The 12,508-nt window shown below is 39.6% G+C and overlaps 1 protein-coding gene across 9 annotated transcripts in view; it reads right to left on the bottom strand.

Annotated features, from left to right (window-relative positions):
- LOC120408022 overlaps positions 1-12,508 on the bottom strand; it is a 159,925-nt gene that overhangs the window by 71,110 nt on the left and 76,307 nt on the right. For all 9 annotated transcript variants that reach the window (XR_005600371.1, XM_039544496.1, XM_039544499.1 and 6 more), the window contains one exon: positions 1,284-1,409. Coding sequence is in view for 8 of the 9 variants with exons in the window: in XM_039544496.1 (XP_039400430.1) it covers positions 1,284-1,409 (126 nt within the window). In the remaining variant the exon portion in view is untranslated. The remainder of the gene's footprint in view (positions 1-1,283; positions 1,410-12,508) is intronic.

Below are 12,508 nucleotides of genomic sequence, written 5' to 3'. Positions count from 1 at the left end.
TCTCCCCCCTGTTCTCTCCCCCTTCCTCCCATTAGACCGGGAGCGCACTCTGCAGCACAGGGAGTCCTCCTGCACCCTGGCTTTGGCTGCCCTGTAGGGGTTTTTTTTGTTTTTTTTTTCCCTGCTTTGCCGGCCATGACTCCCCGCTTTGTCACTCTAGCCGCGATGTTTTTTTCCCCTGCTTTGCCACTCCGGCTGTCCTCCCCAACCCCTTTTTTTTTCTTTTTCTTTTTTTTTTTGCTTGGGACGGCAAAAAAGCCAGAGCCGGCCCTGGATCTGACAACCTACAGATCAACTCTAGTTTTCACTACTTCCCATTCATGTCATGCACTCTACTCAGTTTTCCCCTTGGTTTTCCCTCAGCTTCTTTCTATCACTTTCCCACCCCTTGATTCCCAGAATAACCTTCCACTTCAAGTGAGCCAACCAATCTCACTCTCCTTCAAACATTCTTCCAACCACATTTCTGTCACTAATCTCAGCTCCAGTGTTATCTGCTCCCTCTATTTTCCCTTATCCTTCTGTGCTCTGTCTCATTAAAAAATAGGGGACAGAAACAAACTAAATTATTTCAGTACTTTGCAAACAAACAACAAAACCACCTACCTCTTGAAGAGCAATTTCCTTTTCCCCTTATTTCCCTTGTCTCTTTTCCTTCCATCCCCATTGTGTGTTATAATCTTTCATTATCTATCTAATTCATATGGTAAGCATGTCGGATCACAGTGTCTCCATACTTGTTTGGAAAGTGCCATACACATCTACACTGCAGTATACAAATTAGCAATGAGAATACCGTAGGGGGTCTCTAGGCAGGCACTTAAGGTCTAAAAGTGGCTTTAAAAACTGCAAGTTGTCTGAATGTGGAAGCAAGAGCAATTTCTCTGGTGGAGCAATACTACTCCCTAAAGAGTAGAAACAGGTGCTGGATGAAGTAGGAAAAGAATGCAGATTCACTAGCCAGTCTAGTCTATGTTACTTAGATTTTTGCACAAAGTTGATCTGGGAGCCCGAACCTCCATATGAGAAGCAGCAGTAGAGAATAGCTGTAATAGCAGATAAAGGACAGCTGCAGTCACACCCCATCCATTAGGGTTTGAGAATCTTGTTTCTAGCCCTTGTACTCATGTTTTCCCAATGAGGCATAAAACATCAAGACAAATGCTCATTGATTCAACATTTGCTAGAAATGTAAGAAACAATGAGTGAAGAAGCTCATGTAGTAAAATTAAAGCTTGAGCAATAGAAAATTAGTCCCAATATTTCTGGTTTAAAGTTCTTACCAGATATCGTAGGTTTAAGTTTTCTGTCTTCCCATAGCAAAGGTCTATGGGAAGGGTCAGAGGTTGTTTTTCTAGGTTTCTTCCTGATATCATCCACGATAATGCAAGATTGTCCATACCAGTTGCCTAAGAAAAGGACAGAAAATGAAAAAAATAACCTATGTAATTGTTTATTATAACCAATTAAGTTCATGCATACGTAGCTAAAGCTAATTATGTCTGTAATCCCAAAATTAAGGAATGAAGTGATGGTTTGGATAAAATTATAAAATACTGTACCACCAGAAAAGCCATACTTCTTGCTTAAATTAGTTATTCAACACACAGAACAAAAAAGCAAAAGCAGTTGACAGCAACAAAACAAAGGACTATGAAAATTTAACAGACCTTAGTGTAGGCTTTTTTCCACAGGTCATTTCACAAACTTGGCTCCCCTATCTGTGAAATGGGATGGTGGCACTTACTCATCTTTGTAAAATACTTTGTGACCTATGGACAAAAAGTGCTATACAAGCATACAATATCATTATGAGAGCCATGGCACCCTAACTCAGGGGAATTGAGCCTACTTCCCTCCTTTTCAAGAAGTTGCTTCCCTAATTTAAAGACTGCTCTAGGGTGGAAAAGAAATAGCTTAATCGCAGTTTCATCCCCACAGGGCAGAAGGAGCTGGGAAACATTCCCTCTGCCAGTAGCTTACTCACTGAGCAGAGGCAGAAGGGTATCTTACCATTAGAGGACCCTTTCCTCCAAAGCCTGAAATGGAACCCAAGATTCCTGAATTTCACCATTTTTTGCTGTCAGCAAATATTAGTGAATCCCATTGAAGAGATTTGGGCTGTGGATAGAACTGTTACCCTACAGTATAGTCCAGTGGTTACCAGAGTGTGCCCTAGTCCCCCATCAATCCAGTGTGCCCAACAGGTGTGTGGTGGGGGTGTATGCTTCCTACACTGAGTGAGGGTGAAGACACTGAACCCCAGTGCTATCCTCACTTCAGTACTGTCAAGCTATATACAAGCTATCAAGAGTGAGTGAGCTATAGTTCTACTTCAAACATACATTTCTTCAAGCATAGTCATGTTACTATGAGCATAGTTACTGTCAGGTGTTGTTGTGACAGGTGATGCATGGGTGCCAAATGCAACACCAGACAGACATCAGCTGATGTCTGGTGTCTGATCTGATCAGAGGTAAATAGAGTCAAGGAATCACTGTCATGGAATAAGTCATGAGTAAATAGATAGAGCTTATAATAGAGTTCTGTAATTGCTTTTTTGAGCATAAGAAACATTACAAACACTCTCACAACAGACAAGATACAAGCAGGAGAGGAACATTCATCACACCACATTCTGAGATCAGCAGAGAGATCACATTCTGTTGTCACAGACAACTTGGAAAGATTCTGACTTTTATGATGGATTCTGGACTGGATGATGGACAACACTATGAGGATGCTGCCATCTTTTGAAGAAGGCAGTGGGGAGTGGAAGTCTGAAGGCAGCAGATCAAGCAGAACCAGCAGAGAGAAGAGCTGAAAGAGACACAATATATGACAATGACATTGAGTTGACAAATCCGACAAATGAGTAGTAAAAGGTAAAGGACAAATGACATTGATTTACATGAAAGGAGTTAGAGTATGATCTAATCATCATATCATCAGACTGAATAGCAAGAGATGCCAAGAGACAATGGGACAGACACAAACAACAGCAATATGGGAAAAAAAATAATGAGAGGCATGAGAGAAATGAGTAGAGATGAGCATTGAAGTGATCTATGAATGATCATCATTGGCGGCGGATTATTTCAAATTCACAAGCTGACGACATGTTCTGAAAAATAAAAAAAAAAAATAAGACAAATGATGATTGATGAGAAATGATGAGTAGGAAATGGTGATGATGATTGATAGAAGTGAAAGTGATGTTAGGTGCAGAGATTAGCACATGACCATCACCTTGTGAGACACTGAGAAAAAAAAAAAAAGTGAGTGTGGGTGGACAACAAAGGGACACAACAAAACAAGCATTAACAAAAAGACTGACTGAATACTGAAGAACAAAAGTTCTCTGTTTAACAGTTAGGGAACAGGCACTTGCAACTTGAGGAGAGAAGAGAGGAGAGATGCAGAGGAGGAGTCAACAAAGTAGCAGCAGACAGCACACAGCAAAGTGAGCAACAGCAACAGCCCAGACAAGAGAGAAAAGAAGAGAGGAGGGCATATGGAAGACACACCAGGGAGAGGAACACCATAGAACCAGATGAGCCCTTAAGGAAAGATGTTTTAGATACAAAATCCCAGAAGCTAAAGGACAAATACCACAAGCATAACACACAGACAACAGAGCAGAGCAATATTATATTATATTGACAGCTTTGACAGGTTCGGTCCCAGACACCCCCTGGGACTGGACTGTGACCTGCTGAACTGAAACTACCTCCCATTTCATTTTCCAGCTCCACACTCCCTTGGGACTGCCTTGTTGAGCCAGACATGCTAGTCTGCTGCAACACAGAACACAGACCCAGCCCCTCCCCCCCCCACCCCCAAAGCTGCACAAAAACCAAAAAAGTCTCCACCCATCTCAGTCACCAGACACCAGCAGTCCCAGTGGATCCCCCCATAATAAATTTTTACTTTTGTTCTGTATAAAGCTTATACAGTACTCATAATAAATTGTCCCTCTATAATAACAATAGATATGCACAGCTGTTTGCTCCCCCCGATATTAATCACTTACTCTGGTTTAATTAATAAACAAAAGTGATTTTATTAAGTATAAAAAGTAGGATTTGAGTGGTTTAAAGTAATAATGGAAAGAACAAAGTAAGTTACCAAGCAAAATAAAACAAAACACGCAAGTCTAAGCCTAATACATTTAAGAAACTGAATGCAGGTAAATCTCACCCGCCGAGATGATCCAATAAGCATCTTTCACAGACTAGACTCCTCCTTAGTGTGGGACCAATCCTTTCCCCTGGTACAGTTCTTGTTAGTTCCAGCTAAGGTGATAACTAGGGGATTTCTCAAGACTGGCAGCCCCCCTTTGTCTGCTCCACCCCCTTTTATAGCTTTGGCCCAAGGTGGGAATCCTTTGTCTCTCTGGAAAATGGAAAAGCACCAGGTTTAAGATGGATTCCAGTAGTATGTGACATGGTCACATGTCCTGTGAGACACCAAGCCTGCATTCTTTCCGGCCTGACTCACAGGAATGCTTTCAAGTAAACAGAGCCATTTACAACCAGTTGTCCTGGTCAATGGGAACCATCAAGATTCCAAACCACCGTTAATGGCCCACACTTTGCATAATTACAATAGGACTTTGGAGTAATACTTCATATTCCTAGCTTCAGATACAAGAATGATACGTTCATACAAATAGGATGAACACACTAAAGATTATAAGATTTGTAATGATACTTTACAAGACACCTTTTGCATGAAGCATATTCCAGCTACATTATATTCACACCCACTAGCATATTTTTATAAAACATGTGGAGTGCAACGTACCACTGGTAACACAAGTAGAGGATGCAGCTGCTCATAGTGAACAAAGAACCGTCTATGGAATGATGTGGCTTATCAGTGGTAAACAGCAGACACCAACAAACACACTCATCAGGGACAAACAAGGCCACCTACTAACAACAGAAAAAGAATAAGTAATGTGCTGGACAGAGCATTTCAAAGAATTGCTGAACAGGGAGCCACCTAAAGAGGAAGCAAACATCCAGAAGGCAGAAGAAGATCTTGATGTCAACACAGACACACCCCAACTAAGGAAGAGGCATTAAATGGACACCCTTCTCATCTCTTGAAGACCAGGACTTCACAGATGATCTCGCTTGCCTATCACATACCCAACACCATATACAAGAAAAAACAACTCGACTCAACGCATTCAACCAGCAAATTGGACTGAAAATCATCTGCAATAAGACCAATATCATTACTTTTAATATTGCCTCACCATCACCAGTACGGATAGAGGATTATGTTCTCACCAATGTAGAAACATTCACATACTTGGGTAGCACTATCAGCCAGAACAGTAGAACAAGCCATGACATCTGGAACAAAATCAGTAAAGCCAAGAACACCTTCAGGAGCTTAAATACTGTCTGGAAATCATCAAAATACAACATGAAAACCAAACTCCAGATTTATCAGAGCTGTGTACGTTCAACATTACTTTATAGTGCAGAATGTTAGGGAATGAGAAAGTATGTCATGTTCAAACTGTCTTCTTTACATACAACCTGCCTCAGAAAAATCCTTCATATCTTTCAGCTCAGAACAATCTCAAACCAAGATCTATTCACACAGTGCAGCCAAGAAGATATGACCACCATCCTTGCCAGGAGGCATTGGAGATGGATTGGCCATGTGCTTCAGATGGAAACTGATTCCATCACCAGAGTAGCAATAAGACGGACACCTGAAGGCAAGCAAAAATGAGGCTGCCTGAAAACAACATGGCGAGGAGTGGTGGGAGCCAAGCTGAAAAACCTGGGGCACAGCTGGGGAACCATTGAAAGACTTGCCAGAAACAGACAGGAGTGGAGGAGCTTCATCGCTGCCCTAAACACTAGAGGCGTAATGGGAACATGATGATAATCGAGTTCAGACTCACCCAATAAACTGGGTCCTGGTCAGAAAGGGTTCTCCTGGAGAGTTTCATTAAGTGTCTATGGAATCTTAACACCCAAAACTACCTAGTACGAGGGGGAATGAGTGTCAGATATCACACTTTGAGGGAATGTGTAATTCCCTGAGGTGGTACAGGCAACTCTCATGCAGATCACGCACAGAGAAGACCCCAGGGAAGGCCAGCCTTCACTAAGGTAAACATCTAAGATAAAAAGTATTTACAAGTTATTTACGCTTGAAATTCAAGCAGAACTCTAGAAGGTTAGTGACACAGAAAGGTTCCATCCCAAACCACAAGTGGCAGAAAAGAACTGGAGAGACAGTCTGCACTGCCCCTTATGCCATTGCTTCAGAGCATGATGAGGTGAAGGAGGCAGGCATGGACCAATGGACACTACTATTGAACAGATTCCAGCCTTGGGCTCATGGAATCTATTCTATTTAAATGAAAATAAAAAAAGAAGAAAGAAAGAAAGAATTCTAGAACAAAATTCAATGCAAACTGTTGGAACTGACGCAATATTTGTGCTGACAGACTTTTGAGCTGTACCTGCTTTGTGGATGCAGTCTGTTCAAAAAAGCAAATCTGGACTAAGTCCAAGGCTATACATTGCAATGACTCAAAATTTAGGTTTTCATTAAAGCTGTTGTAGAGTGCTGCAGTTTTCATAAAATTATGTTGTTTTCTCTTTTGAAAAATGTACATGGACTATAATTAGTATGAGTAAAAATAAAAATGTCCACTACCAAAATATTCATAATGGAACCCAAAAACATTTTATGAAAAACAACTGACGGGAGACTTTTACAGCAAAGGTGGCTACCCATGATTTTGCCACAATTACAAGCATTATGTACATTATTATTATGCCAAGTTCTCAAAGCACATAGACTTATTAACAATGATGGGATTACTACAATTCTAACACTCTAATACTTGCACCTGACCCCTCTCATTAACCTACTGCTTGCATTTAAAAAAACCGATACATGAGCACCATGTGTCTCTCCATTTCTGAATATACATCAAATTCATTAAATAGTACACATGGTGCAATTGTGGCTCTTGATGAGAAACCAATTTTTCTATCATATGCACAGTTGAGCTACAGAATTAACGTTAAGCACACATCTAACATGCTATATGTCCAAATACTTAGAGGAAAAAAGCCTTGAAGCCATATGTGCAAATTTTCACCCTCTAGAAGTCCTAAAGGGATGTTTCTAGAACAATACAGGTTTAATTTCATTCTTCCGGACTCAATAGCAATGCTATCTCTGAAATGAATTTCATCATTAATTTATATTGTTTCCTTTAGGCTGTATTCCTGTGAGAACTGAAAAAGCATATGAAGGATCTGAAATGGTTCTAAATTTTAGGCTAGCCTCTTTCATTATTGCCCATTTTTAAATTAAGATGATAAATAAAAATGATCCAATAAAATAAGACATTTCTTTTATTATCTTGAAAATAAAGATTTATTTTCATATCTATTTCTAATGAGCCCAATTTTCAGAAGTGCTGACCCCACAAAGCTGCCACTGACAAGGTAGTTTTCATTTTATATTGCAATATGCAGTTTAGGCAGTGTGTCTTGCAGTTTCTCATTAGGGTAAAGATTCATAAATGGTGAAGTTGCTGTAGTGCTTTGGAAACTGTAGTGGCCAAGCATCACTTTACCATTGACGTCTACAGTGAACATGCAGAAAGACCTTTCTGAAATCAAATCTAATGGATTTGAACAGAATTATGACCTAATTTTGTTAACTTCTTTATACATAATTTGTACTATATGACTATGAGGTATATATTATTAAACTTTACATGGCAAAGGTGAAACATGCCTAAGGCAAAGACCTACTGGAAAAGGGCAAATATAGTGCCAATCTATAAAAGGGGAATAAGGACAACCCAGGGAATTACAGACTAGCCATCTTAACTTGAGTACCTGGAAAGATAATGGAGCAAATAATTAAGCCATCAATTTGAAAACACCTAGAAGATAAGGTGATAAATAACTGTCAGTATACATTTGTCAAGAACAAAACAGTGTCAAACCAACCTAATAGCTTTCTCTGACAGGGTAAAAACCTTGTAGATGGAGGGAAGTGATAGATGTGGTGTATTTTGACTTTAGTAAGGTTTTTTTATACTGTCTCACATGATCTTCTCATAAACAAACTAGGGAAATACAACTGGAGCTACTATAAGGTGGGTGCATAATGGTTGGAAAACCATTCTCACAGAGTAATCAGCGGTTCACAGTCAAGTGGGGTTCTGGACCGCAAGGACTGGTTCTGAGTCTGGTTCTGTTCAATATCTTCATAAATTATTTAGATAATGGCATAGAGAATACACTTATAAAGTTTGTGGATGATACCAAGATGGGCGGGGTTGCAAGTACAAGTGCTTTGGAGGATAAGATTAAAATTCAAAATAATCTGGACAAACTGGATAAATGGTCTGAAGTAAATTGGATGAAATTCAGTAAGGACAAATTCATAGTACTCCACTTATGAAGAAACAATCAATTGCATACATACTAAATGGGAAATGACTGCTTAGGAAGGAGTACTGTGCAAAGTGACCTGGTAGTCGTAGTGAATTACAAGCTAAATATGAGTCAACAGTGTAACACTTGCAAAAAAAGCAAACATCATTCTGGGATGTATTAGCAGGAGTGTTATAAGCAAGACACAAGAAGTAATTCTTCTGCTCTGCTCTGTGCTGATTAGGTCTGAATTGAAGTACTATGTCCACATTTCAGGAAAGATATGGATAAATTGGAGAACATTCAGAGAAGAGCAACAAAAATGGTTAAAGCTCTAGAAAACATGACCTATGAAGGAAGATTGAAAAAATTGACTGAGGAGGCACATAACAGTTTTCAAGTATATAAATGATTGTTACAAGGAGGAGGAAGAGAAATTGTTGTTCTTAACCTCTGAGGATAGGACAAAAAACAATGGGCTTAAATTGCAGCAAGGGCAGTTTAAATTGGACATTAGGAATAACTTTCTAACAGTCAGGGTAGTTAAGCACTGGAATAAATTGTTATTGTATCCTTTTTGAGATAGGGCGACCACACTTGAACACAGCACTTCAGGTGCAGGAATACCATTAATTTATATAATGACACTTATTTTCAGTATTATTTCGGTCATATTCATTATACATCTTAATGCTTTATTATTTGCTTTTTTGACTGCATTATTCTCTCCAGAATGAAACCTATAGGGGAAATCCTGGCCCCACTGAAGTCAATGACAAAACTCCCATTGACCTGAAGGAGGCCCGGATTTTATCCCATGCCTTTTTCCTGAGTGGTTTCAAAATGCAATGGTATATGTAATGGGTTTACATTATTCCTTCCAGGATGCATTACCTTGCATTTGTCACCAATGCTGCCCATTCATCTAGCTTTGTAGAGTCCCTCTGAAGTTGCTCAGAGTCTTTGCTAGTCTTAATTAACACATAATTGTGCATCATCTGCAAGTTTTGCCACTTCATTGCTCACATCCTTTTTCAGAATGTAACATAATGCATAGGCCCAAGCAGAGAGTTAATGTTGGCATTTTATGACCGCTTTGCAACCTGCATATTAGTATAATATAGCTTTTTGTATGGATTTGACAAATAATATATTTTCTTAACAGTTATGCAAATTACTGTTATTATGGTGATGAGCAATGTGTGCAATAAATTAACATATTAAATAGCAGCCAAGTAATTTCTGTTACTTCTTGGAAAACCTGATTGCTTTGAGCCTAGGACAACATAAATATATAGCAACATGTATGTTTAAAAACCTAAAACGCTACCAAAACAAGACACTCCACTGCATACACTTCTTCCCCTAGGGAAAGGATCAGAGAACAAACATGTGACTGATGTTAGTCACTGTTATCTATCCACAGGATCAGTGCTATGCCCCCAGCTTTGAAACAGTCTCTTGGAGAAATCCCTTCTACGTGCCAGACTACCAGAGGTCTCACCCTTCCTTCAGAGTGGGCCGTGCGGCCTCACCACCACCTGAGACTGAATCTCTGGGGCTTCAGCAGTCCTGCTTCACACTGTGAGGTCTATTCAGCAAGTCCAACTGAAGTACACTCTGGGTAGAGGCTTGCACACTCATCAGGGATTAATGCACCTCACTTAATTATTTACAGTGACACTGATTCAAGCAGCATTTTCAAAACGGTAGCGTTTATTATTCAACTGGAACACAGCATAGGAAATCTTAAAAGTAGCAAAGAGAGGCAGAAGTTAAGCCATAGTCCATCCTGGCCAAGCCAGTGCCATGATGAGCCAGCCAAACTGTAATGAACACCATCTCTGGCTCTCCTTCTCATTTCCTTTTCTAGTCAGTTCCCAGGTGAGAGAGCTACCAAGCTTCTTCCAGAGCTCAAATTTATTTCCCCCTAACTCACACTTCTCAGTCCTTTGTTCTCAAGCTGAGTTGTCTGCTCTGAGTCCCTGCTTTGAGGCTGGGAAATCCTCCTCTCTCTGGATCACTGGTTGCTAGGGGTTGATGTCCTGGTGATCAGGCTTTCCATTGTCATCTTGGTTTTTTCACTGAGATGGATCAGCTTAGGCCAGTCCTTTTTAATGACCTATTCAGTCCACTCAGAGAGCTAGGCAACACATATATCTGTCTATGGCCAGGTCTCCACTACAGACCTACATTAGTATAACTACATTGCTCAGGGGTGTGAAAAATCCACAGCCCTGAGTGAAGTTATACTGACCTAACTTCCGGGGAAGAGCTTCTGACTCACATAGCTATTGTCTCTCAGGGAGGTGGATTAACTACACTGTCAGGAGCTCTCCCATCAGCATAGGAGCATCTTCACTAAAGCACTGCAGCTGTGCTGCTGTAGCACTGTATGTGAACACAAGCTCTATGTCTCTTAGCGTGTCCTGAGAGCAAACTTAATTCTGTTTCCCTCACTGGGTAGCAATGCAATATATAGGGGAAACTGAGGCAAGTATAGGCTTCATACAAATATTACCAAAAATTCCCACTGTGTCACAGTCACATTTCTTAATGCAGTACAGGAAGGTGCTCAGATACTGTTGTGATGAGCATGGTATGAGGACATATATATAGAATGGAGATCAAAAGTTAACTATTAGGAATTGATTTTTAATATCAAGATGATAGGATGGGACACATCTAACTGGCTTTCTTAAAAAAATATGGCAGAGACACTTTTTAATCAGTTGCTGCTGAGTCAGGATTAGTTGATTATGTTGTTGTGGAAATGGCTAAAACTGAAACTGTCCAATGCTTAGGCAATATTTACTAGGAACAAGGCAGACCCATTTGTCACCTAAACCCAGATTTGAATTTAAAGTGTCCAAAGAAGACAGGGTACTGCATTAGTCCAATGGATTTGCTTTTCTTTTTTTCCTTCCATCCAAGTTTTATGGAAGTTCGACAGGAAAACAATGTGTTTCATACCCTACAACTTTTCAGCCTTAAACCTTCTCATGCAAAGCTAGTAATTTACCTTAGAAATTCCTCATCATTTAAATGTATCCAGTAGATTGCAAGGTTTTTGTTTTCCTTTTTAAATCTGAAAGGCCTTGTCTATACTTAAAAGCTTTGCCAGCATAGCTACACAGGCAAGCCCTCCTAATGTAGTTTATACCAGGTTTGCCAGTATAGTTTATACCATTTATTTTTATGTAAAATAAGCTACCCCACCAAAACAACATTTTTGCAAGCATAACTGCATCTGTAGTAGGCCTTTTGCCAGTACAGCTCTACTGGGGGTCGGAAGGATGATCACATCCTTAACTGACATTGCTATCCCAGCAAACTTTTTAAGTGTAGACCAGGGCTTAAATAGACCTATACAATAAAATTTCAGGTCCTGAACTGATTGTCCTTTTCCTAACAATGTCACAACAATCAAATCAGAAATGAAAAGAAAACCTTATGGACAATTTTCATATCACATTTTGTTACATCAATTTTACATAATAAAGGTGTTGGCTTTAAACTTTCTACAGCAAAGAAGTTTTAAGAATCTCTGAGTGAAGAGATTTATATACCCAAGGGAGAGGAAAAAAAATCAGAATTAAGGCAAAACATTTCTTTGACTGTGTATTGGTTTTATTTTACATCTGTGAAAAATATACTTACAGAAGAGTAGTAATGTGCTGCTTACAATGTAACACAGAAAACGGTGTAGGATTCATTTCCCTACCTGCCCCAATTTCCTCTTTTAGAGCCAGATTTGAAGAGGTAGGGGGTGGGGGAGACAAAGGTCTAAAGAAGCTTTGACTTTAAGCCCTGTGGGCATTGGTGCTTTGTTTCTTGCATATATTGCTATTATTAAAAAAATACTTTTGGTCCCCCATCAAATGTTTCAATTATTGCAAGGAAAACCAAACTATGATAAAAACAGATGAGATCCTAGGCTCTATAGCATTCTAATACAAAAGGTCTCAATAGACATAGCCTTTACCTTTTTTTCTAATTAAGAAACAGATGGATCAATATGACATTGATTGATTCTGTTACATTCAATACTCTGCAACAGAATAACTTTA

The sequence above is a fragment of the Mauremys reevesii genome, linkage group 6, assembly GCF_016161935.1.
Source record: "Mauremys reevesii isolate NIE-2019 linkage group 6, ASM1616193v1, whole genome shotgun sequence".
Classification (NCBI taxonomy): Eukaryota; Metazoa; Chordata; order Testudines; family Geoemydidae; genus Mauremys; species Mauremys reevesii.
The sequence above is the reverse complement of the archived record's forward strand: the minus strand, read 5'-3'. Positions and strand labels throughout refer to the sequence as shown.